This window comes from Carcharodon carcharias, chromosome 4, assembly GCF_017639515.1.
Source record: "Carcharodon carcharias isolate sCarCar2 chromosome 4, sCarCar2.pri, whole genome shotgun sequence".
Classification (NCBI taxonomy): Eukaryota; Metazoa; Chordata; class Chondrichthyes; order Lamniformes; family Lamnidae; genus Carcharodon; species Carcharodon carcharias.
In genome coordinates, this window is record NC_054470.1 from 132180629 (window position 1) to 132206798 (window position 26170).

The 26170-nt window shown below is 41.3% G+C and overlaps 1 protein-coding gene across 2 annotated transcripts in view; it reads left to right on the forward strand.

Moving 5' to 3' along the window:
* Window positions 1-1084: 1084 nt before the first annotated feature.
* The window catches only part of chd1 (chromodomain helicase DNA binding protein 1), a 203795-nt gene continuing 178709 nt past the window's right edge, over window positions 1085-26170 (forward strand). For both annotated transcript variants that reach the window (XM_041185542.1, XM_041185544.1), the window contains exons 1-2: window positions 1085-1315; window positions 2300-2495. In XM_041185542.1, coding sequence (XP_041041476.1) covers window positions 2443-2495 — 53 coding nt within the window. In that variant the 5' untranslated portion in view covers window positions 1085-1315; window positions 2300-2442. The remainder of the gene's footprint in view (window positions 1316-2299; window positions 2496-26170) is intronic.

Genomic DNA, 26170 nt, shown 5'->3' on the forward strand with positions numbered 1-26170 from the left:
GTTGGCTATGGTTCCCCTACTTTTCCATCTTGTTGGAACATACCTAACCTGTACCTGAAATAACATTTCCTTAAGGATGAACCATTGTTCCGTTACAGGTGAAACTTCTTCTTCTTGAGTTCTTTGCCTGAAGGCAGGTCCCTGACAATTATTCACCGAACCACGTCTAAGTGGTGTGGTTTTTTAATCCGTGTAGGCCAAGGAGGCAGGGCCTGAGTCAACCTCAGCTGGAATGTGGATTGAACCCCATGCCGTTGGTGTCAGTTTGATCTACACTCTAGCCAACTGAGCTAACCATCCCACCCCCAAATCCCCAGGAGCAACTAAGGGCCAAATTTAACTATTCCCACTGGGCGGTAGATTGCTGGTAATGCTTCACTTGCCTGTTTAACTGTCTGGTTTTCCTTTCTGTTGATTTTGGGCTTAATGCTCAGCTCTGTGTTGAACTGAAATTCAAGAATTTAAAAGTTTCTTACTTAAAACTGAATCTTTGGGTATTTGGCTGCTGAGACAATGTATTGGTGATAATCAAGGCAAGACCAATAATGGGCCCCAGGGCCAGTCATATATGAACTCTGGGACTGGGTTATAACATCACTAATTACCAATCCATGGTTATATTTTAAATATTTTTGATAAATATTACATTTAAAGGATGGGTAAAACAGGCTTATAGCCAACACTAGATTTTTTTTTACATTTCTACTATTTTGTATGGTAACTCAGAAATTCCCGGAAACAATTAATGTGTACACGCTTTTGGAAATTAACGATAATGAAAGCTGAAATGCAGGGCAGCTCTGTCAACATCTGTAAAGATGGCAATCCACACAGATGTGGACCTCGACCTGCGATCCACGCTTTAAAGGCTTTACCTTTTCTGCTCCTGCATATTTCAATTTTTTTTTAATGCCCGTCTCCCAAACGTTTTCAGTATTTCCGTGCAGGGTTCTGGCGAAATAAAGTTAGCTTTATGTGCTCACTGGATGTTGGTGTTTGGTTGGTGGAGCCTGCCCTCCTCTGCTGCCTGTCAGCCCCAAGCGGAGCGGCTCCCAGTCCCTCGGCGTGCGGGTGACGTCATCGCCCAGCCTGTCCCGGCCCGAAGTGTGAACGCGAGTCATGGCGGCGGTGCCGACCGGCAGGGAGAGAGTATAGTGTGTGTGTATGTGTGTACACAGAATAAAAACTGTCGTGGTCGACAGCCAAACTGAAAATAAAGAGAGAAAAGTGGGGGGAAAATACAGAGGAAAAAAAAAGGAACGGGGCACGAGACACAGCAAATAACACTCAAGGAGAAGAAGACGAGAGTCGCCGGGTGAGCAATCTCCTTCCTTCCTGCTGGAGTCCCCGCTCCTCCTGAAGGAGGACAGGGACCCAGGCGGATGGAATCTTAGAACCAGCCCGGGAGAATTCCGAGCGCGAGCTCCGGGCTAACGTTCGGCCGGGGGAGGGTGGGCGTTCGATTGGAACGCGCCGGGAGAAGCCTGGCGGCTCTCGTGCCCCCACACGGCTCTCTCACATTCCATCAGCAGCCAAGTGCTTCCCTCGGTCTTGTGGAGAGAGGACGGACACCGGGAGAGGCAGGCGGACTTGTACCGACACAATCTTGCCCTCACTCCCCTTCCCCTTTACAGCGCGCTAGGCCTCAGCCCCGGCCTGGGAATGGATGTACACTGCAATCCCACTCTCTGTCCCACACAGGCGCTTTGTTAGTCACCGAAGGCCCAGCATACAACGGCGCCGAAATGATAACAGGCAGTTAAAGACTGCGGATATATACAGAAACGATTTTTTTTGTTTCTTCACACCCCCACCCCCTTAATTTTTGGGATTTTTCTCCCCACACCTTCTTTGTCTGGCTTATTCTCTTCCCGGGAATCGGGGAAGCCGTGCTTCTACCCATGCTCGATGACGAGCCATCGTCGGGGCTGCTATTCTCTTGCAAAATGACTTTTCATTAGACATTAATGGTGGAAGCGACATTACAATGTGGTCATTTGTTTCGATTAATCAAGATTCTCTTTTATATCTACATTTATTCTGTAAGTAACAGTAGGAGTCGGCATGGTGATTCCACACAGTATAAAAATGAAACCTAGACAATCGGAATCGACTGATAAACGAAAGCAGCACATTTTGGTTTTTTTTTAACGTTTAATGAACTGTACATTCACAACCCTTGCCAGTGACTGGTTTGTCAGGCAGCGATAAATAACTGTGTCATAATACGTGATCCGCGGTTATCTGTAATTTGAGATGGTAAAGAGACTCCTAAATCCTTAAATTTCTTTTCCTGCAGAAACGTGGGGTTCTCATTTGGAGAATAAGAAGTTTCGGAATCACTGTGGAACGATAAATAAGTTTTATTTCGGAAGAGGATCTCAGTAGTTTTCAAGCTTGAGTGAAGGTTCTCATCTGATAGTTTCCTTTTCAAACCTGGAAATGGAGGGTCACGGTGACGAGGACAGCGTCAGTAACAGTAGTGGAGACTCTAGGTATTAAACGCTTTATTCTTTAGTTTGTAAGCAATAGGAATGTGTACTGTGTTATTGCACTATAAAAGTCAGATGTTAACACGTTTAAGTGGCAAATCCTGTGGATTATGCATATAAAAATGGAATGTATTTCTCCCCTTCAGTCCCCTGTAATTTATATAGTTTACACAGGTTTTACATGACTGAAAAGATTAATTTTGATACTAATGCCAGCAGAAGATGCAAATTCTGGTAAAAATTTCCACCGAGAAAACACCAAGAATATATTTGTGTTCAAGGCTATAATGTTCTTTAAGGTTTTGTTTGCTTTTATAATTTGACACCATGACCCTCCAAGTTTGTTACAGCAAAACTAAGTTCTAGTAAAATATTGAAGTGAGTGGCACCCACAGATCATAGGCTTATCTTGGGGCATCTTTGTGTATGAGAGTTATCAGATAGACAATTCTTACATCAGCCATCCTCCTTGGAAAATTGCTGACTGGAGCATCCAGAATGCGGTCTTGCTCTCTCCCCATTGCAGTATCTGGCTACTTTGTTAATTGAGTCCTCAGTTCTGGCATTGTCAAAGCTTTGGCAACATGTTTCAGCAGCTTGTCATCAGAGAAAGAGAAATCATTGGTGTGGTTTCCGGTAGCTGGATTAAATTCATGGTATAGGAGAGAGAATCATGAAAATGGGTGAAACTGAAATGTTTTTCACAGAAATTATTTCTTATATCTTTTACTGGTGAATAAACCACAATTGTAATCAAGCTACAATGATATATGTATTAATGATGCATCAGGGGAGGTGGTGGCATAGTGGTATTGTTACGACTGGTATTCTAGAGACCCAGGGTAATGCTCTGGAGACCCAGGTTTGAATCCCGATGGTGAAATTTGAATTCAGTAAAAATCTGGAATTAAAAATTTGATGATGACCATTAAACCATTGTCGACTGTTGTAAAAACCCATCTGGTTCACTAATGTCCTTTAGGGAAGGAAGCCTGCTGTCCTTACCTGGTCTGGCCTGCATGTGACTCCAGACCTACAGCAATGTGGTAGACTCTTAAAAATGCCCTCTGAACAAGGACAATTATGGATGGGTAATAAATGCTGGCCTAGCAAAAAAGTGCTGGAAATTTACAGGCCTAGCAGCATCTGTGGAGAGAAAAACAGAGTTAATGTTTCAGGTCAATCATGTTTCATAACGACTGGATAATTGCCCAGTTTAATTTAGCTGATTTAAATTCAAATATTTTAGTTTGGACGCTGGCTTTTTTTTTTGTTTTAAAATGAAGGAAATTAGACAGTTAAGGAGAGGGAGTGTCACCGCTGCAAATAGTGTTTGTTTCCCAACATGTATGTCATGATAAACTTCTACTTAAATTCCGCTACCATTGGTTGAGAGCGAGTATTTTATCACTTTTCAGTTCATGGAATGTGGTGCTGTTTCTCAGGAGAAGGAAATAAAACCCTTTTATTGTAAACATGCCTCTCAGGGAAGCATTGGTGACGCTGTGAAGAAATATGCACTCCATACCATCGTTTAAAGAAGGCATCTCCCAGAAAAAATGGTTGCTGCTAAAATTAGTGGAGGGGAGAAACAACTTGTTTTTGTTCCTTTTTCTTCCTTTTCAAACCAAAACAAGATTAGCTGTGCACATTATCAATGGCCACTTGGATGATGTGCTGGAGGAATATGGATCTTGTGGACCTGCAGCCTAGTGTGAAGCCAACATCTTAAGATTCTCATAATCAATAACCTTGTTTTGTAAACATTGATGTATCTCTAGATTCTGAAATTAATAGATTTTGAATTAAATCCCAACTTTATGTAATGTGTTCTTTGAATTAAGCTAAAATGTACAAATACTGATTGAGTTTTGATAGATATTGGGCTAACCTGTTGCCACTTTGTTGAGAGAGGAGGTATATTTGCATACCATAATACCCAAATAATTTACACTTGGTTCTTCTGCGCATTCCTATTTTAGCATTTATTGCCCGAGTACTCAATTTCTTTAGATATGTGGTCCATTGCTGTGTCAATTCAATAAATGATTTGAGAGCAGTGATTAGGGCGTTACCTGATGATTTCCCCACCCCTGCCCCAGCCCTTTACCCAAAACATGGAGTTTTTTTTTAATGACTGGCACACCATTAATAATGCATCAAAGATCTACCTTTCCTTTGATGCACAAAGTTATTTAGAGAGATTAAACAAAGGGAACCACTGGAATTTGTTTGTGAACAGATCATAGGGTTACACAGAAATTATAGCACAAAAATGTGCTATTTGGCACAACTGGTCCACAACAGTCTTTATGCTCAACATGAACCTCCTTTCATAACCACCTATTCCTATCTCTCTCATGTGTTTATTAAACTTTCCCTTTAATGCAGCTATGCTTTTCTTCAACTACTCCATGTGCTAGCAAGTTCTACATTTTAACCAGCTTCTGGGTAAAAGAGTTCTCCTGAATTCCTTACAGGATTTATTAGTGACTGTCTCATATTTACAATCCCTATTTTGGGATTCCCAGAAGCAGAAACATTTTCTCTATATTTACCCTATCAAACATCTTCATTGTCTAAAAGACCTCTATTAGCATCACCCCTCAGCATTCTCTTTTCTTGACAGCATTTCAAGATTCTTTCAGAAAAAATGTGGAGTTGAGAAAATAAAAGTTGGGTTGGAGTATATCAAGGTTTAGTACAAAAACAAAATACTGCCTAAATCTGAACTTAAAACAGAAAATACTGGAAATATTCAGGTCAGGCAGTATCGAGAGAAAGTTAAATTTTCATTTAGGGTTGACCTTTTGTCAGAACCTTTCAGAGGGTAGGTCATTGATCTGAAACAGTAACTTTGTTTCTCTGTCCACAGATACTGTTTGACCTGCTGAATATTTCCAAGCATCTTCTGTTTTAAGGTTTAGTACAGTCTGATATGTAGGCAGAGTGATGACATCAAATTTTATGCTGAAAACAAGTTTTCATGAACTCCAAAGTTGCATTGCAGCCTGTAACTTGTTGCATCACTAGGGCTTTATATAATGCATATTGGCTGGATTATTTTTGTAACTGTAAACAATTATAAGGCTATGGAGTCTGTCGAAGATGTCTTCAGAAGATGGCATGTATGTTCCCTGGTTAGTAAAGAAGGAAGGTACAGCTTTAATTTTGAAAAAATTTTTTTTACTCATTCATGGGATGTGGGTGTCGCTGGCTAAGCCAGCATTTAGTGTCCATTTCTAGTTGCCCTTGAGAAGGCGGTGGTGAGTCGCCTTTCTTGAACCACTACAGTCCATGTGGTGTAGGTACACCCACAGAACTGTTAGGATCAGTCACTTACATTTGAAGTTTTGTCCAGAAGAGTAATAATCAGGATTGCAATTGAAAGATTGGACACTCTTCCAAACAGCACTACAGGTGTTCCTACGCTAGATAGACTACAGCAGTTCAAGGAGGTGGCTTACTACTACCACCACCACCTTGCGGGCAATTAGGGATGAGCAACAAATGCTGACCTTGAGAACGGTGCTCACGTCCCATGAAAGAACAAAAAAATTCTCTGAAAACCTTGCACAGCTGTTATCATTGTGGTTAAAAAGTTAAAAAGTTTTTTATTCATTCATATGATGTGGGCATCACTGGCTAGGCCAGCATTTATTGGTCCATCCCTAATTTTGTTTGAGAAGGTGATGGTGGTTTGCATAATGTTCAATGAAAATAAATGCTTTGGGCCATAAAAATGTAATTTGCTAAATGTTACTGTATCTCAGCTTTGATGGACCATGCATCCTTTATATAGCTAAAGACTAATGCTTGCATGTAGTAGTGCTTTGATGATGGTACTGGACTACCACTAGAGCATTATGCAATTGAATTCAGTAAATTTGCTATTTTGTTAAAAGTTGAGAGTTAAAATCTACTTTGTCATGAAATCCCAACTAGATTCACTGTGGTCTTGAGGGAGGGGATTCTGGCACCCATATCTAGTTTAACCTATGTGTGATTCTGGTCCCACACTATGCTTTACTGTTAATGTTCCCTGAATTAGCCCCTCAAGCTATGTCATTCAAAAGGCAGCCCACCATCACTTTCTCAGGGCAACTAGAGATAGACAATAAATGTGGCCTTGCTGCTGCTGAAAATCCAAAAATGAATAAAAAAACAACTGCATTCTTTATTGTAGGGCAACGCATAGTGTGCTGAGGCACTACTTGAGCACAGTAAAATTTGTATTATCCGGCATATACGGGGAATGGGTGATGCTAGTGAATCAAAAATGCGGCCAATGAAGAGTTCCTTTTACTAATGGAATACAGTGCAATATTTGTAGCATGGATTAATGTGCAAACATTCAGGAAGTAAAGAACAGTATCTTTTTAAAACAGTATATTAAAACATCAAGTGTAAAATAATATGGCATACCAATATAAGTTCCGGATAACTTTGTAATTGCTTCTCGTTAGTAAATTGAGGATTCTTATTTGGAGAACATCAGAAATTCCAGTTGGTGAAGAATTCCAGTTGGTAGAGTGCCGGATAACAGAAGTTTACTGTAATTTGCGTCGGTTTTCAAAAGAGGGGAAGTTACTGAAATTGTGGCACTAAAGGTGCAGGCAGTTGTAGTATTAGATAGGATAAGAATGGATAGAGAAGATTTGCTTAAAAGTTTGCCAATGTTCCAAGTAGAAATGTCACATGATCCATTTGGGATACAGCCTAGGTTACTGAGCAAAGTTAGGATGGAAATTTCAGAGGCCACAATTTTCCAATCCTTAGATGTGGAGATTGTACCAGAGGGCTGGAGGGTTGCAAACGTTTATACCGTTCAACAAAAAACAAGTTAATCCTGGCAACCTAATGGCGGTGGTGAAGAAACTTTGAGGCAAAATTAATTAGTATTTGGAAAAGTATGAGTTACTAAATGAAAGTTGGCATGGATTGTTAAAGGCAAATAGTGTTTGACTAGCTTGATTGTGTTCTTTGAAATAATGAAGAAGGCTGATGATGGTCGTGTGGTGATGATTTGTGTATGGACTTCGAATAAGGATTTGACAAAGTACTACATAATAGACTTGTTAACAAAATTAAAATCCATGGGATTACTGTATATATAAGTACGTTCTTTGAGACCAGTTTTTTTGGCGAAAGGTTAATGGTTCACTTTTAACACAAGTAATATTTGCAAGGGATTTGCTCTTATGCTTAGATGTGTGCTTGATTTGGGTTTCCGCACTCGGTACTTGGATTAGCTATCTAGATGAGTACACTGATTGGCCAGCTGCCCATCGCCTGTTGCTATGACATGAATGAGCGTATTTGGCCTCAGTTAGACAGGTTGCATTGTTTAGTTCCAAGCCCTGTTGTGGGGTGAGATAGGCAGATTTTTTTTTTAATTAATTCATTCATGGGATGTGGGCTTTGTTGGCTAGGCCAACATTTATTGCCCATCATTAATTGCCCTTGAAAAGGTGGTGGTGGTGAGCTGCCTTCTTGACCTGCTGCAGTCCTTGTGGCGTAGGTACACCCACAATGCTGTTAGGGAGGGAGTTCCAGGATTTTGACCCAGTGACAAAGATGGAATGGCATTCGATTGCAGTTGTGCCTCCTCAGGGAGCACTGATTTGGGCTGTCCATGATGGTTAACGGAGCATCAATTTAAACAGCTCCTGGCAGACAAGCAGATTTACACCTGGGCTTTCTTGTTCTGTGTCTCCTACCTGCCTCCTTTTTTCGGTGAGTGTATGATGGGATCCTAGTGGAGTGGGGAGGGGGTAGGAACCGGGCAGCCGATGAGCTTTGAGTCAACTTCTACACGAAGTACGTGAAAAAATACAAAGTTTTTTGAGCCAAAAATCATGGGTAGGCTTTTACATGAAATTGACTTTTACACTGGTATACATGGTAAATGGATGAAGGCAGCACGGATGCAATGTTGGCTAAGGGCAGAAAGCAGAGATAGCAGTGAAGGATTATTTTTCAGATTGATGGGAAGTGTACAATGATTTTCTCCAGGGATTGATATTAGGGCTACTGATTTTTGTGATTTAGATTAATGATCTGGACTTGGTTATACAGGGAATAATTTCAAAGTTTGCAAGTGACATGAAACTTGGAATTAGTAAACAATGAGAAGGATAGTAACAGACTTCAGGAGGACATAGTCTGGTAAAATGGGTGGACGCATGACAGATGAAATGTAATGGTACAATTCTAAGGGGTTTGTAGGATGATGAGGGCGATAGAGAATCTGATGAAACAAAAAAGAGGATAAATGAAGCGTAGCAGGTAAACTCTTCAAGCAAGAACTAGTCCAAATACAAAAAGTTGAGAGGGGAAATGATGAGGAAAGTAAGACTGGCAGACAGAGAATATGACAATAGAATAGCTATTAACATAAAGTAGGATGAGAAATTTCTACCTTTTGGATTATGCAGTTCCACCCTGTGAAATGTTTTTCTGGCCCCCGCATCCCTTTCTCCGTAGTCCTACGCTTTGCTTCGCATATACATAATCTAGCAAGGTCAATTTTTGTTGTTGGTTGTTGGTATGGATTTCATCCTGTATTGTATGCACTAACTGTTTTGGCTTCTGAAATGCCGAGGTCGCTTTGATGATTTGATACCAAATGCATTGGTCCACAGTCTTGATGGTAATAGAAGGTGAACAAAGTGAAAACTAATATTTCTACTGACTTGAAGTCTATTAATTCCACTCATTTGAAGTTGTCTAGATAAGTTTGCATTCACTGCAGATCGTAAAAGGTGTTACAATTTTCTGACCCCTCATGTTACAGTAACTTTGCTGCTTTGTGCTATAATGCGTACATGATTCCTTGTCACAAAAACATTCAGCTTTCATCTTCACCCACTCTCACCCTTGTAAAAGGTAACCCAAAAATCTTCTATTGGCACGTATTTGCAGAGCAGGCTCGAGAGGCCAAGTGGCCTACTCCTCCTAATTTGTATATTTGTAAATTGTAAGTAGGTAATAAAAGGCAGAGTGTGACCTATTAAGGACAAAGAAGGTAAAATATTCTTAGAAGCACAGGGCAAGGTTACTTACAGAGTACTTTGTATCAGTGCTTACTAAGAGTATGCTGGCAAAATATTGGTTGAAGCAGAGATAGTGGATGTGATGGACACGGTGAAAATTTATAGGCAGGATATACTGGCAAGGCTGGCTATGTGTAGAGTGGATAAGTCACCTGGCTTGTATCCCAGGTTGCTATAAGAAATGGGGTCGGAGAAAGTGGAAGGGTTTCCCATAATCTTTCAATCTTCCCCAGATACAGGGGAAGTGTCAAAGGATTGGAGAGTGAAATGTGACACCCTTGTTCAAGAAAGGATATAACCACATTCCTAGTAATTACAGGCCAGTTAACTTAACATCAGTGTTGGGTAAGGTTTTAGAAACAATAGTCAAAGAAAGAATTAACAGGCACTTGGAAAGGTTCGAGTTAATTAAGGAGAACTAGCATGGATTTGCAAAAGGCCGATCATGTTTGTCCAGTAACATATTTTGTTGAAGTAACAGAGAAGGTTGATGAGTGAATGCAGTGGATGTTGTCTATAAGGATTTTAAGAAACGGTTTGACAAAGTACCACATAAAAGATTGACAAACAAAATTGAGGCTAAAGGTCAGTGACAGCTTTGAGAGAAAGTTGGCTTAAGGGCAAAAACATTGCGTTGTGGTAATTAGTTGCTTTTCAGACTGAAGGATGGTAGACAGTGGTGTTCCCCAAGGGTCAGTGCTAGGATAACTTTTTTGATGATAACTTGGATATTGGTACACAGTAAAATTTCAAAATTTACCAAAAGTGGAGCTGTGGCAAACAGTAGAGATGATACCAATCGACTGCAACAGGGCGTACGCTAGCAGAAAGGGCAGACTGGTGGGAAATCGAATTTAATACAGGGAAGTGGAAGGTGGTGCATTTTGGGAGAAGGGATAGGGAAGGGCAACATAGAGTTAATGGCACAGTTCTAAAGAGTGTGTAGTTACAGAGAAAGCTGGGCGTTTGTGTGCATAGATCTTTGAAGGCGGCAGGACATATTGAGAGAGTAATTAACAAATCATAAATCGAGGTATCAAGTATAAAAGTAGGGAAATTAATGTTGAAGCTATAAAAGCTCTGGTTAGGTCACAGCTAGAGTTTTACGTCCAGTTCTGGCCACCATACTTGAGGAAGGAGGTGCGGATCCTTGAGAGAGTGCAGTGGAGATTTACCAGAATGTACCCAGGGATGAGGGATCTTGGCTGCAAGTATAGGGTGAAGAAGCTGGGGCTGCTGTTTTCGTAGCACAGGAGATTGAGGGAAGACCTGATCGAGATGTACAAGTTTATGACAGTTTTAGATAAGGTAGAAAAAGAAAAGCTGTTCCTATTAGCTGCTGATGTAAGGACTAGGAGACATTGATTTAGGTTTTGGGCAACTGACATGCGGAGAGGTGCAGATGAACTTTTTTTATGCAGTGAATGATAATAACCTGGAATTCACTTCCTACGAGGGTGGTGAAAACAAAGATGATCTGTGATTCAAAAGGAAATTGGAAGGGCACTTGAGAAGTGTAAACTTGCAGGGCTTCAGGGATAGAGCATGGGAATGGATTGCTTTGCAAAGAATTGGCATGGACTCTTTGGGTTGAATGGCCTTCTCTTTTGTCATTATTACTATGAATAGAGAGACCTGGGGTGTAGGATGTATGTACGCAAATCTTTGAAGGTGCAGAACACATCTGTTAAGAAAGTATATGGCATCCTTGGTTTTATTAATAGAGAGATAGACAATAAAAACTAGGAATTTATGTTAAACATTTGTAAAGAAAAAAATACTGGTTAGATCTGAGCTGGAGTTGTGTGTTCTGTTCTAGGCATTTTAGGGACAATGTCTAGGCTTGGAGAGGGTGCAGAAGAGGTTTACTAGAATGCTACCGGGGTAAGGGCCTTCTCTAATGTGGAGAGACTGGAGAAGCTGAGGTTGTTCGTCTTGGAGCAGAGAGGGTTAAGGGGAGATTTGACAGACATGTTCAAAATGATGAATGATTTTAAAAGAATAAATAAGGAGGAACTGCTTCCAGTGACAGTAGCATTGATAATCAGAGGACACAGATTTAAGGTGAATGGCACAAGAACTAGAGATGATACAAATAATTTTTTTTTTTAATTGCAGTGAGTTCTTAAAACTTGGAATGCACTGCTTGAATGTGTGGTGAAAATAGATCCAATAATTTTCAGAAGAGAATTGGATAAATACTTGAAGGGGAAAAGTACAGAGCTATGGGGAAGAGCAGGAAGTGGGGTTAATTGAATAACTACCATGATGGGTTGAATGGCTTTTTTTTTTAAATTCTTTCATGGAATGTGGGCATTGCTGGCTAGGTCAGCATTTTTATTGCTCATCCCTAATTGCCCTCGAGAAGGTAGTGGTGAGCTACCTTCTTGAACTGCTGCAACCCATGTGGTGTAGGTATAGCCAGAGTGCTGTTAGTGAGGGAGTACTGGGATTTTGACCCAGCGACAGTGAAGGAATGGTAATATAGTTCCAAGTCAGGATGGTATGTAGTTTGGTGGGAAGCTTGCAGGTGGTGTACCCGTGCACCTGCTGCCCTTGTCCTTCTAGGTGGTGGAGGTCTTGGGTTTGGAAGGTGCTGTTGAAGAGCCTTGGTGAATTGCTGCAGTGGATCTTGTAGATGGTGTACACTACCGCCACTGTGCGTCCGTGGTAGATGGAGTGGATGTTGAAGGTAGTAGATGTGGTGTCAGTCAAGTGGGCTGCTTTGTCCTGGATGATGTCCAGCTCCTTGAGTGTTGTTGGAGCTGCAGCCATCCGGGCAGGTGGAGAGTATTCCATCACACGCCTGACTTGTGAGTTGTGGGCATGCTTTGAGGAGTCAGGAGTTGAGTTGCTCTCCACAGGATTCCTAGTCCCTGACGTACTCTTGTAGTCACAATATTTATATAGCTAGCCCAGTTCAGTTTCTAGTCATTGGTAAGCCCCCAGAATGATGGCGGTGGGGGATTCAGTGATGGTAATGCCATTGAGTGTCAGGGGGAGATATTTAGACTATCTCTTATTGGAGGTGGTCATTGCCGGGTGCCTGTGTGGCGCTAATGTTAATTGCCACTTATAAATCCAAGCCTGAATGTTGTCCACATCTTGCTGCATACGGGCATGGACTGCTGCAGTATCTGAGCAGTCGAGGATGGTCCTGACCATGTGCAATCATCTCCATACGTCCCCACTTCTGACCTTGTGATGGAGAGAATCTCATGGATGGTTGGGCCGAGGACACTACCCTGAGGAACTCCTGCAGTGATGTTCTGGAACAAGGATGATGGACTTCCAACAACCATAACCATCTTCCTTTGTGCTAGGTGCGACTCCAACCAGTGGAGAATTTTCACCCTGATTCCTACTGACTCCAGTTTTGCTTGAGCTCCTTGATGCTGTACTCGGTCAAATGCTGCCTTGATGTCAAGGACAATCACTCTCACCTCACCTCTTGAGTTCAGTCCTTTTGTCCATATTTGGACCAAGGCTGAAATGGGGTCAGGAGCTGAATGACCCTGGTGGAACCCAAACTGAGTGCTCGTGAGCTGGTTAGCTGGTTATTGCTGAGCAAGCGCCACCTGATGGCACTGTCAGAGACCACTTTCATTATTTTACTGATGATCGAGAGTAGACTTAATGAGGCAGTAATTGGCCAGGTTGGATTTGTCCTGCTTTTTGTTGACAGTACATAACTGAGTAATTTTCCACATTACCGGTAGATGCCAGTGTTGTAGCTGTACTGGAACAGCTTGGCTAACAGTGCGGCTAGTTCTGGAGCACAAGTCTTCAGTACTATTGCCAGAATATTGTCAGGGACCATAGCCTTTGCAGTGTCCAGTGTCTCAGCTGTATCTTGATATCATGAGTAGTGAAATAAATTGGCTGAAGGTTGGTATCTCTGATGCTGGGGACCCTTGGAGGAAGCAGAGATGGATCATCCACTTGGCACTTCTGGCTGAAGATTGTTGCCAATGATTCAGCTTTGTCTTTTGCACTGATGTGCTGGGCTTCCCCATCATTGAGGATGAGGATATTTTTGGAACTGCTTCCTCCAGTGAGTTGTTTAATTGTCCACCACCATTCACAATTGGATGTGGCAGGACTGTAAAGCTTAGATCTGATCCGGTGGTTGTGGGATCGTTTAACCCTGTCAATCGCATGCTGCTTTCGCTGTTTGGCATGCAAGTAGTCCTGTGTTGTAGCTTCACCAGGTTGACACCTCATTCTTAGGTATGCCCGGTGCTGGTCCCGCATGCCCTCTTACACTTATTGAACCAGGGTTGATCCCCTGGTTTGATGCTTATGTTAGAATGGGGGATATGCTGGTCCATGAGGTTACAGATTCTGGTTGTATTCAATTCAGTTGCTGCTTATGGCCCACTGCACGTCATGGATGTCCAGCCTTGAGTTGGCAGATCTGTTCAAAATCTATCCCATTTAGCATGGTGGTAGTGCCACACAACACAATGGAGGGTATCCTCAGTGTTAAGACTGGACCTTGCAGTGGTCATCCTATCAATACTGTCGTGACAGGTAGATTGGTGAGGACGAGGTCAGGTAGATTTTTCTGTCTTGGTTCTTTCACCACCTGCTGCAGACCCAAACTAGCAGCTATGTCCTTTAGGATGTGGCCAGCTCACCTAGAGTGCATTCTTAGCGCTTCAACCACCCTTAGCGCTTCCTCCAAGTGGTGTTCAACATGGAGGAGCACGGATTCATCAGCTTTGGGGGGGACAATAGGTGGGTACCAGCAGAAGATTTCATTGCTCAAATTTGACCTGATGCCATGAGATTTCACGGGGTGTTCATGGTCAATGTTGAGAACTCCCAGCACTACTCCCTCTTGACTGTATACCACTGTGCCGCTATCTATGGGTGGCCTGTCCTGCCATTGGGGCAGGTCAGACTGAGGGATGGTGATGGTGGTGTCTGGGACATGATCTGTAACATATGATTTCATGAGTATGACCATGTTAGGCTGTTGCTTGACTAGTCTGTGACAGCTTTCACAGTTTTGGCATAAGCCCCCAGATGTTAATAAGGAGGACTTCGCAGGGCCGACTAGTTTGCCATTGTCGTTTCTAGTGCCTAGGTCGATGGCGCTTGATCCAATGTTTCTTTTTTGTAGACTTTGTAGCAGTTTGATACAACTGAGTGGCTTGCTAGGCCATTTCCGAGGGCCAATGTGTTGTACAGACCAGATAAGGACGGCAGATTTCCTTCCCTGAAGGACATTAGTGAACCCAGGCTCATTTGTGCCTCTAACCTTACTTTCCCTATGCCAATTTGCACTTGGCTCAGATAATAATCCAGAGATTATTACATTTGAAATTTTGCTTCTTAATTTGGACTTTGCAGAATCTCTTTTCAAGTTCTACGATGTCATTGGTACCTATGTGGATCATGACAACTGGGATCTTCCCCTCCCAATACAAATTCCTGTCCGGTCCTGAGCAGATGTCCCAAAACCTGACACCGGGCAGGCAACACAGCCGTCTGGACTCTCGCTCTTTACTGCAGAGAAAAGTGTCAATCCCCCTCACTATACTATCCCCAAATACCACTACATTCCTTTTTGCTTCCCCCGCTTGAACGGCTTCCTGTACCACCGTGCCATGGCCAGCCAGCTCATCCACCTTGCAGACTTCACTTTCATCACCACAGGTTGTGAGCACCTCAAACCTGTTTGACGACTGAAAAGTCTGAAGCTTATCCACTATTGTCTGCTCTCTCATTACCTGCCTCACTGACAGTCACATCCTCCTGTCCCTCACTGCTGACCAAAACAGATGACCCTCTTCTAAGAGGTGTGACTGTCTTCTGGAACAAAGTATCCAGGTATTTCTCCCCCTCCCTCATGTTGCACAGTGTCTGCATTTTGGCTTCCAGATCAATAATTCTGATTCAGAATTCCTTAAGCTGCTTACACTTCCTGCAGATGTTTGTCATGGATATCGCCTTGGCGTCCAAAAGCTCCCACATCTCACAGCTGCAACATAATACCTGTCCTGCCATTCTAACTAATGTTATTTAGTTAATTAACTTTAATTACTTTCTTCCTATGTATGCTACACTTTACTGTATTTATTGAATGCTAGTACCACTGACAACTAAAGGTGGAATGCTTCTTAATTACATGGTATGTGTTTTAGATGTTTGTTTAAATTACTTTATTTTTATTGCTTTTTTATCTTTATTGTTTTATTTTAATTTTAAAGTTTTCAAATTTTGGTTTATATTTTAAAGTTTTAGTTCTTTTTATTTATAGATCCACCTGAACTTGCTTGACCTAAGCTGGTTTCTCACACACTCCCTTGGACTGTGCACTTACCAGCCAATCAACTAACTAGCAACCTCTGAAGCTACAGTTGCCCTCCCCCGATCCCTGCAGCCTCTCAGCAGATGAAATGGCGCGCCCCTCAGCTCCCTGTCTCTCGCAGGTCCACTCCGCTCCGACTCCCAGGCTGCTCTGCAATCCCCAGAGTGTATTTACAGGTGCTCCTCAGCTCCTGACTGTCTCCCGCAGGTCCGCTCCGCTCCAACTCCCAGCAAGGTAGCCCTGTAGCTAGAAATGTAAAAACGGATAGTAAGAGCCTCTTCAGGTATTTATTTCTACCTGAACTCGCCTGTCCTAAACTGGTTTCTCACACACTCCTTTAGACTGAGCACTTAGTGGCCAATCACCTAACCAGCAACCTGTGAAGTCACATTTGCAACCCCCTCCTCCCACACTCCTGCAGCAACTGAAACAGCGCGCTCCTTAGCTCCCGACTGTCTCCCGCAGATCTGCTGCACTCCGACTCCCAGCAAGGTAGGCTGCTGTGCAATGCTTGGCCTGTATTTATAGGTGTTCCTCAGCTCCTGACTATCTCCCACAGGTCTGCTCTGCTCCGACTCCCAGCAAGGTAGCCTTGTAGTTAGAAATGTAAAAACGCATAGCAAGAGCTTCTTCAGGTATTTAAAAAGGAAATGAGTAAGCAAAATGAGGGTTGGTCCTCTACAAAGTGAGAATGGGGAGTTAATGATAGATAATAAAGAAATGGCGGATGAAATGAACAAATATTTTGCTTCTGTCTTCATGATGGGATACAAAAAAACGTTCCAGTAATAGCCATAAATCAAGAGGTGGGAGGGAGAAGGGAACTTGGTGAAATTACAGTCACTAGGGAAGTCTTACTGAGCATACTGATGGATCTGGGGACTGACAAGTCTCTGGGTCCTGATGGACTTCATCCTAGGGCATTAAAAGAGGTGGCTAATGAGGTCGTAGATGCATTGGTGTCAATTTTCCAAAAATCCCTAGATTTTGGAAAGATTCCATCAAACTGGAAGGTAGCAAATAGAGCCCCTCTATTCAAGGAGTGGGGGAGGCAGAAAACAGGAAGCTATAGGCCAGTTAGCTGGCCGCCTGTCATGGGGAGGGTGCTAGAATCGATCATTAAGGGGGTTATAGCTGGGCTCAAGGTAATTGGGAAGAGTGAGCATGGTTTTGTGAAAGGGAAATTGTGCTTAACCAGTTTATTGGCGTTCTTTGAAGGAGTAACTTGCGCCCTGGATAAAGAGGAGCCTGTAGATACGCTGTACTTGGATTTCCAGAAGGCATTCGATAAGGTGCCACATCAAAGGTTATTGCGGAAAATAAAAGCTCATGGTGTAGGGGGTAACATATTAGCATGGATAGAAGATTAGATGGCTTGGAGAAAACAGAGTATGCATAAATGGATCATTTTCTGATCGGCATGATGTAATGAGCAGAGTCCCACAGGGGTCTGTGCTGAGACATCAGCGTTTTACAATTTATATCAATGACTTAGATGAGGACAGCGAAGGCATGGTAGCTAAATTTGCAGATGACACAAAGATAGCTAGGAAAGTATTATATGAGTATATATGAAGAGTATATAAGGAGGTTGCAGATGGGTATAGATAGGATGAGTGAGTGTGCAAACATGACAAATGGAGTACAATGTAGGAAAATGTGAAGCCGTTCACTTTGGCAGGAAGAATAAAAAATCAGAGGATTACTTAAATGGAGAACGGCTGCAGAATTCCGAGAACAGAGGGATCTAGGTGTTCTAGTGCATGAGTCACAAAAAGTTAGTATGCAGGTACAGCAAGTAATTAAGAAGACTAATGGAATGCTACCTTTCATTACTATAGGATTTGAACATGAAAGAATGTTATGCTTCAGTTATACAGGGCATTGGTGAGACCCATATCTCGAATATTGTGTGCAGTTTTGGTTTCCTTATTTAACGAAGGATGTTAATGCATTAGAAGCAGTTCAGAGGAGGTTTACTAGATTGATACCTGGAATGAGTGGGTTGTCTTATGAGGATAGGGCAGGGCTTGTTCCCACTGGAGTTTAGAAGTTTGAGGGGTGACTTGATTGAAGTATATAAGGTCCTGAATGGTCTTGACAAGGTGGACGTGGAAATGATGTTTCCTCTTGTGGGTGAGTCCAGAACTAGGGGGCACTACCTATATTATTATGCTGACATTTTTTCACCTTGACGACACTCAGTGCACCTATATAACAACAGAAGTCAAAATACGTACTTCAGAAAAATGTAAACATGTCTAGCAAATGCTAGAAAAAACAGTGTTGCATACAAACATACAAAATAAGAGAAGTAGGCCATTCAGCCCAACGAGCCTGCTCCACCATTCAATAAGGTCGTGGCTGATCTGTCTGTATTACTCCCACATTTCTATCTACCCCCAATAACCTTTGACTTCCTTGCCTAACAAGAATCTATCTACCTCCATCTTAAAGATATTCAATGACCCCCACCGCCACCGCCCTCTGAGGCAGAGACCCCCAAAATTGCTCAACACTCAGAAAAAAAAACTCCTCATCTCTGTCCTAAAAGGGCGACCCCTAATTTTATAGGTGAAAACAAAAGAGAATATGATACTGTCCTAAAACCTGAAGGAATGGAGACCAGATTATATGTTTTGCAGTATTGACGGTCATTTTCTAATGGCAGATAATAAAAACATTTTAGAGCTCACAGCTTTCTTCAGCTTTTATGTCCGACAAACTTATGAGTGAGACTTAGAAACTGGGTATTATGACTAGGTGACACAAAAGTTGCAAAAGCAAAATTTCCCCTTAAACAACTTATTTAACTCCTATTTTACGGTTTTCAGTGTGTTAACAGTTTGTATTTTCTCTTTCCTTCCCCATTGCACTTCGCTTTGCTTTTCACCTCACCTTTGGCCTTTTGTTAATTTTTGCATTAATGCTTTGGTGTTCATTAATGTTAAAAGTGCATTAGTAAGCCATCCTCAAAAAAGAATGCCTAACTCAAACTAGAGTGGTCTGCTCAACGTGTGAATTTTGTCAACTTGGAAAATAATATGGCAGTGGCTGGCATACTAGCAGTAAAGTTTATTAAAGATCTGCCACTGGGAAATTTTGACATGCAACTCAGAAATGCTCATTCAAAAAAGATCTTCATACTTGTTTTGAGAGCAGCTACAATATATTTTCGACGTTGCCATCAGCTACTGGGTTTAATTAAAGAATTCCTCAGATAAGATAATCCATATATAATTGTAAAAATGAATAGAGATTGTAAAGTTCATAACAAAAGGAAAGTGCTAGATTATCAGCTGGAGTGAGTAGCTTTGTCCTCATCACTGATGGAACTGGACCTTTTGAGAGATTTTGAGCTATATGCTGCTTGGCACTGAGCAAAAGCAAAGAAATTGCTTTAAAACTTTACTTTAAAAGAAAGAGGAACATAGACTTCTATAACACAAAGCACAGTCCGAAAGTTCAACAAGCTCATTTTTTTATATGTTTGTGGGATGCGAGCACTGCTGGTCAGGCCAGCATTTTTTACCCATCCCTAATTATCCCTCAAAAAGTTGTGATGAGCTTGCCTTGAACCCCTGGTGTTGGTAGCGAGCAGTCCTGTGGGATCAGTCTGGGACTTTGTAATAGTTACCCAGAAGTTAGAAGAGGTTTTAATTCTTCTGACTTTTGCTGAGAAACTATTGGTATAACCCTGGTGGAACCATCTGAAGTTAGCGATTTAAATCACATTTTTGAATGGTTCCCAGTGCAGTGCAATTGTCCAGAGGAAGTGTGCACTTCTGGGCAATTGCCATGTAAACCCTCACCTGGGAATTTCCAGCGGAATTCCCCAGCCCATCTTTGGGGTACCCCCCTCAAACCCAACTCTGGGGAGCTCAGAAGTTACGGGCCTCTGTGAGCATTTGTAAACTTCTGACCTTGGCTCCATCACCTTCCCCAACTGTGATGCAAGCTTAGCCAAAAGATGCAGAACCTAGGCATGTTAAATGGAGAGAAACTTCAGAATGCTTCAGTGCAGAAGGATCTGGGTGTCCTCATGCATGAATCGCTGAAAGCTAGTATGCAGACACAGCAGGTAATAAGGAAAGCAAATGGAATTTTGGTATCTATTGCTAAAGGAATAGAGTATAAAAATAGGGAAGTGTTGTTGCAACTGTACAAGGCATTGGTGAGACCGCACCTGGCGTACTGTGCACAGTTTTGGTCCCCTTACTTGAGGAAGGATGTAGTTGCACTGGAGGTGGTTCAGAGGAGGTTCACTAGATTGATTCCAGAGATGCGGGGCTTGTCTTATGAGGAGAGATTGAGCAGTTTAGACCTATACTCACTAGAGTTTAGAAGGATGAGAGGAGATCTAATTGAGGTATACATGATGCCAAGGGGGATAGACAAAGTAGATGTGGAGTGGATGTTTCCCCTTCTGGGGCATTCTAGAATGAGAGGCCATAGTTTTAGGCTAAGGGGTGGTAGATTTAAATCAGAGATGAGGAGGAATTACTTTTCTCAAAGGGTGGTGAATCTATGGAGTTCACTACCTCAGACTGCAGTGGATGCCGGGACGCTGAATAAATTTAAGGATGAGATAGGCAGATTTTTAATTAGTAATGGGTTGAAAGGTTATGAAAGTTGAGGCCAAAATGAGATCAGCCATAATTAATGCTCGAGGGGCTGAATTGCCTACTCCTGCTCCTAGTTCCTATGTTCTTATGTTGCTTGAGCCTGATCTTAGCCTCCTCCACCTTGCACTTCCCTCTGCCTTTTAGATCCTTCTTAAAACCTTTCCCTCCTGGCTTGATGTCCACTTGTTTATAATGTACTCTGAGGTGTATCTTTGCATGTGATAAAGATCTAAGCTATACTTCAAGCTAAGATACGATAAATATCCTTAATTGCCAGAAACCTGGTGAGGAAAACCACACCTATGAGCTCATTAAATACATTTTTATTGTGGATGGAATAAACACGTTTGGTTTATAGGGAACATTGATGTTTCTCGCTGCATACACCTGCTCCATATGAAGCTGGAATTTATATTTTCATGCCAAATTATTCCCAACAGTGGAAAATTCAGTGACCTCATAGTGATGTTGAGATGGCAGATTTAAGCAACTTGTAGGTGTAAACTGGACAGAGGCATTGAGATAGTTTTCACTTTAAATACTAGATGGAATTTTGAATTTTTTGATGCCAAGCCTGGGTTTTAGATGTCTGGAGCTTGTAGGAAGAGGGGAAAACTGAAACGGTTGAGTTGCTGCAAGAGAATGATTTGATGTAGAAATAGTGCAGTGAGCCCTGATTTCAACATATTGAGGATATAGGGAAGCAAAAGAACATGCATAGCAAACCACTTGGAGTTCAGAGCAAGCAGAAAGAAGTTCAGAGCAACACTTGAGTGTAATAGCGCATTTATCGATGCTTCTCAACTGGTAGTCCCATTGAATTGCGATCAGATTTTATCTGATACGTGGTCTGCCTGAATTGAAGACTCCATTGTATGGTGAATTGCAAGATGATGCAGTAATATGCCACTGAATGCGGTGTGTGACATTAGCTGTTGTTTGCTGTACCATGACTAGTGAATTTAGCTTAATAACATTGTGTGTGAAGTGCTTTGAAATATTTTTACAATTTTTGGAATATAGTGACTGTTATGTATGCAAACGTAGCAACTGTTCTGTCCCAGTCAAATGCCACAAACATATCAGATAAATGGCCTGTTAATTATTTTTGTGATACGTGTTGGGAAAAGTATGTTGATGAGGATGCTAGGATTTTTTTCTTTTTTAAATGGCACCTCAGCATCTACCTACAGAGACAGATGGAGGATAGTACCCATAACAATGTAGCATTCACTTACTACTGCATTAAAGTGTCAGCTAGATTATGTGCACACGTCCTGATTTGTGACTCAAGTACAACCTTGTGACCCAGAGGGCTGTAGACTAGTGACAGCAGTATTGTTACTGGTGTAATGGGCCAGTGCATTCCAGCAGCAGCACCAGATTATTCAGCTGTGCTCTCACACATACTACTTCTTGTGAAGGATTTTGCAAATTACTTAAAACTGATGTGTGGTAGGCTTTTGTAGGACTCTGTTAGGTTGACTATTCAATGTTTTCTTTAACTGCAGACCAGTAGTGCTGTCAACATGCAACTTTGCAGTTTTGTTTCAAGCTTAATCCTTGACAATGTCCATGACATTTTAGCTATTTCTGGGATCAACTTTGAACATTTTCGGAATGCTAATATAATTCTTTAAGGATGCAAATACCTGTGATGGCTTTCCCCTCAGCAGGTTTTTCTGAGTACAAGATAAATTCATTGCATAATATAGTTTGCACATTAGAAAATTAATCAGTAGTCAAGACTTTTACTGGAAGCTGGAGAATTTCACTGACTATATTAAGCCCCTAGCTGTTGCACCCTGTACTCCCTCTCATTCAGCCTGCTATTGAAATCCAGCAGCTTATGGAGAACTCGATTCTATTGAGAATAAAGTTAAATGAGGGAGATGGATGAATACCAATGATGGAAAATTTTGATTTGAGACCAAATTTCTTACAATGCTTATCTACAGAAATTCCAAATTTGTTGTAAAGTAACTTTTGCTTTTGCAGTTAAGTAATTTTGTATATATTTATCTTAAACATTTTTATTTGGCGTTTATACTTTGGGAACTCTTCAAGATTTTTATTACTCTGCATGCCTTTTGCCATTTAGTGGATAAATTAATTCTAGATCATTTTATTTAATGACACTAACTAGGAAGAAGTAAAGCATAATTTTAAACATTGCTATACAATAGCTAATAATGCTCTCCATTATTTATGCAAAAATGGTGCAGCGACATAAGGCCAGGGGCAGATATGTATATAAACTAGAAGATGCAGAGGCTCCTGTTTGAGATGCACTGCTTCACTGGTAGCTTCATGATAATGGCATCTCACTGTCTACCATTAAAATGCATTAAATGGTATGAAATTGCTATATTTTCATGGTAGTTACAATCTAAACTCATCACAAAGTGTTGCCCATTCCAGCCTAAGTGTCTCTCCAACAATGTGATAATTATTAGTGACCGCCTAACAACCTCTCTGGCACTGCAAGCTCACTATAACATGTGTGAAATCACATTCCTTAATTGTTGGAGATTTTAAATTAAATTTTTACTTTTTGTTTTCACTCTTTTCTGTCTCTTTCAATTCAATCATTATTTCCCTCCCTTTCTGTACCTGATTTGACATTGAATTAACCTATTTTAATTTACATTTCCTTTGTAGTTCTTAGCTATTAATATCACATACATCCACTCTGGTTGTGGAGATGCATGGTTGTTTTTCTGTTCAATCAGGTTCCACATTCCTGAAGGAATGTGACTCCACACTTGTTATAGTGAATTTGCAGTGCCAGAGAGATGGTTAAGCAGTTGCTAATAATTATCACAGGTTCCAGATTCCTTGTTTCACATTCTGCCACATTATTAACTTGCGCTTTTAGCAACTCACTACACAAAAATATTAAAAGGTTAAATGTACAATGGCAAGTCATACAACAGATGCAGTTGGATGCCCTGCTACAATAACATTTAACCTAATATTTTTCATGTTGGAGGCTTACATAGACTCGCATACATTGATTTGAAAGAGCTAAAATTTTAATTGCCTTTTCACCGGGTAGTGATATATGCTTTCAGGTTCTACTCTGAAGAACATAGTCTTTATTGCAATTAAACACCAAAAGTTGGTTTCAAGTGTGTACTTGACACTACTAACCTTAGTAATTTTGTAAATTAGAAATAATCATGCTGGGGAATGAAGATCTTCAATTTCAGACACAGATGCAATTTCTTCTGTTCTTTCTTATCAATGTTGCTACAGCCGCAGCTCAGAAGAATAACCCCTGCTTGTACCAGTGTGATTTTTTTTCTTCTTCCCCTATTTCGTAAGCCAGCCACCTGTGTTGAATTTGAATGTTTTACTGCTGCCAGCTAGTAATTGCTTAAACTAATTTCACCAGATCCTTATTGCCACTTTAGTTTGGGTTGAATTTGAACCCAGATTCCAAGACTAGTATAAGAGCAAAGCACAATGGATGCTGGAAATCTGAAGTAAAAAAAAGAAACACTCCTCATACATCTGACAACATCTATGGAGGGAGAAACAGAGTTGACGTTTCAGGTTGGTAACTTTTTCATCAGCACTGTTACGCACAACCCAGTACTGACAAAAGGTCACCCGATCTGGAACATTCACTCTCTTTCTCCACAGATGCTGCCTGAACTGCTGAGTATTTCCAGCATTTTCATTTTTCATTCCAAAGATGAGTGTTCAGTTAACTGCAGCACTTCATGGCTTTTGGAAAGCTATTCGGTCAGTGTTGATGTGTTGCTCCATGACCACGTGTTGAACCAGAAAATTGTATTGTTCTGACTTAATTAGCTCAATCAGTGGAAGATTCAGTTATTTGGTTGACACAGCCTGAGTGACTTTACATGTGCAATTGAGTAACTTTGAAGTTCAAAGATGTTTTGTTCAGGACATGTTATATCATTATAGAGTGCCATCCATGGAAATGCTTTCTAAACTGAACTGATCCATGTGATTGAGTGGTGTTTTAGAGGTTTTCTCAACTTTGTCAGGTTATCTGCACCTCTCAAAGCTGGAAAAAATTGAGAGAAATGGAGTAATCTGTGCCTCCCATAGAAATATGATTTCCCCTCCCTGCCTGCCCTTAATAATTTGGCTATCATTTACTTCTGACTTCATTACTCACAAGCTATTGATCTACATTATCTGCAGAAATGGCAATCTTTTCTCGTGGGGAGATATTTACTGCTCTTTGCTGATTTTTGTTTTAGTGACTACATAGTTAGGAATTAGATTTAGTGTTGGTCCAGCACAGTCACATCAGAAGTGTTGCCGGGGACTGTTACTTTTTCTGGGTTTTCTTGCATTTATAAGGAGACCAAAAAGCAGCAAATAGCAAGTTTCTTAGAACAAGACCTTCAAGAAAGACCTATGGTTAGATACACAGTAACAGTTACTGTTACAACTTTTATGCAATACCAAAAATAGCCATTTTATATATGTGATATGTAGAAGGTAATTTTTAGCTTGTCATGTTCTCTGGCTCTTAGGAAAATAAGTGGTAATCTCATTGAAAAGTATAAAATTCTTAGAGGGCTTGATGGGAAATGCTGAGAAGCTGTGTCTTATCCCAGGGGACTCAACCTAGGGTTCAGAGTCTCAGAATAAGGGGTTGACTTTGTACTTGAGGTGAGGAAAAATCTCTTCACTCAGGTTTATGAATCTCTGGAATTCCACCCCCCCCACCCCCGGCTGCCTTCCAGGGCTGCAGATGCTCTGTTATGAAGTATATTGAAAAGAAATTTTTAGGCACTGTGGGAATTAAGGGTTATGGTTGTAGAATGTGAAAGTGGAATTAATGCACAAGTCCAACCATGATTTTATTGAATGGAGGAGCAGGCTCGAGTATGGCCTACTCATGTTTCTTATGTTGTGTCCTTTTGTTACGGTTGATTTTCCACCCCCGCCTCCCCCATTTTCCATATCAAATAAGCTTAATCTCTAAGTAGAAAGGCCATTACGCAAATATAAGTAAATTATTGCTGTAATATCTTATTAAGCGTAATGTTATTGGCAACGATTACATCTCTGTGGAACTATAGTAGTTATTTTTTGTTGGATAGGATGACTGGGACTGCTTCTGGGGTTTGATCATTCATGAGAGCACATTGCAAGCAAAGGTGTTCCCTCTTAGTTGACCTTTTCACTTTCTCTTTTGAGCTGGTAGGCCTGTCGTACATGACATTTTCTGTTTGACTTATGCTTGATCCCTAGGTTTGTGGAAAACTCAAATAAAATTAGAAAATGGTGGAAACTTTCGGTAGGTCAGGCAATATCTGTGGAGAGAGGAAGGTAGGGTTAATGATTCAGGTTGATGGGTTCTGACGAAACAGCATAGCCCTACGTGTTTCCAGCTTTTGTCTGGTTTTATTTCTCCTTTTGAATATTTTGTTGATTTCAGAGGTTTTCCTATTTAGGCCTACTTTGCATAACTTATTGACTCTTTGTAGTTTTGATACATCCTCCAAAGTAAAGTTGCCAAATGTTATCAGCAGCAATAAGGAGTTGCGGTTGGCTCGACATACTTTCCTCTGGTTGAGGGGAGAGGTGGAGGGTGGGTGTGGAGATGGGTTGTGAGGAAGACGGGAGAGATTCAGAATTCATTGTCATGAATTGTTTGCTGTTTCACTGCAGCACTTATATTTTGTTGCT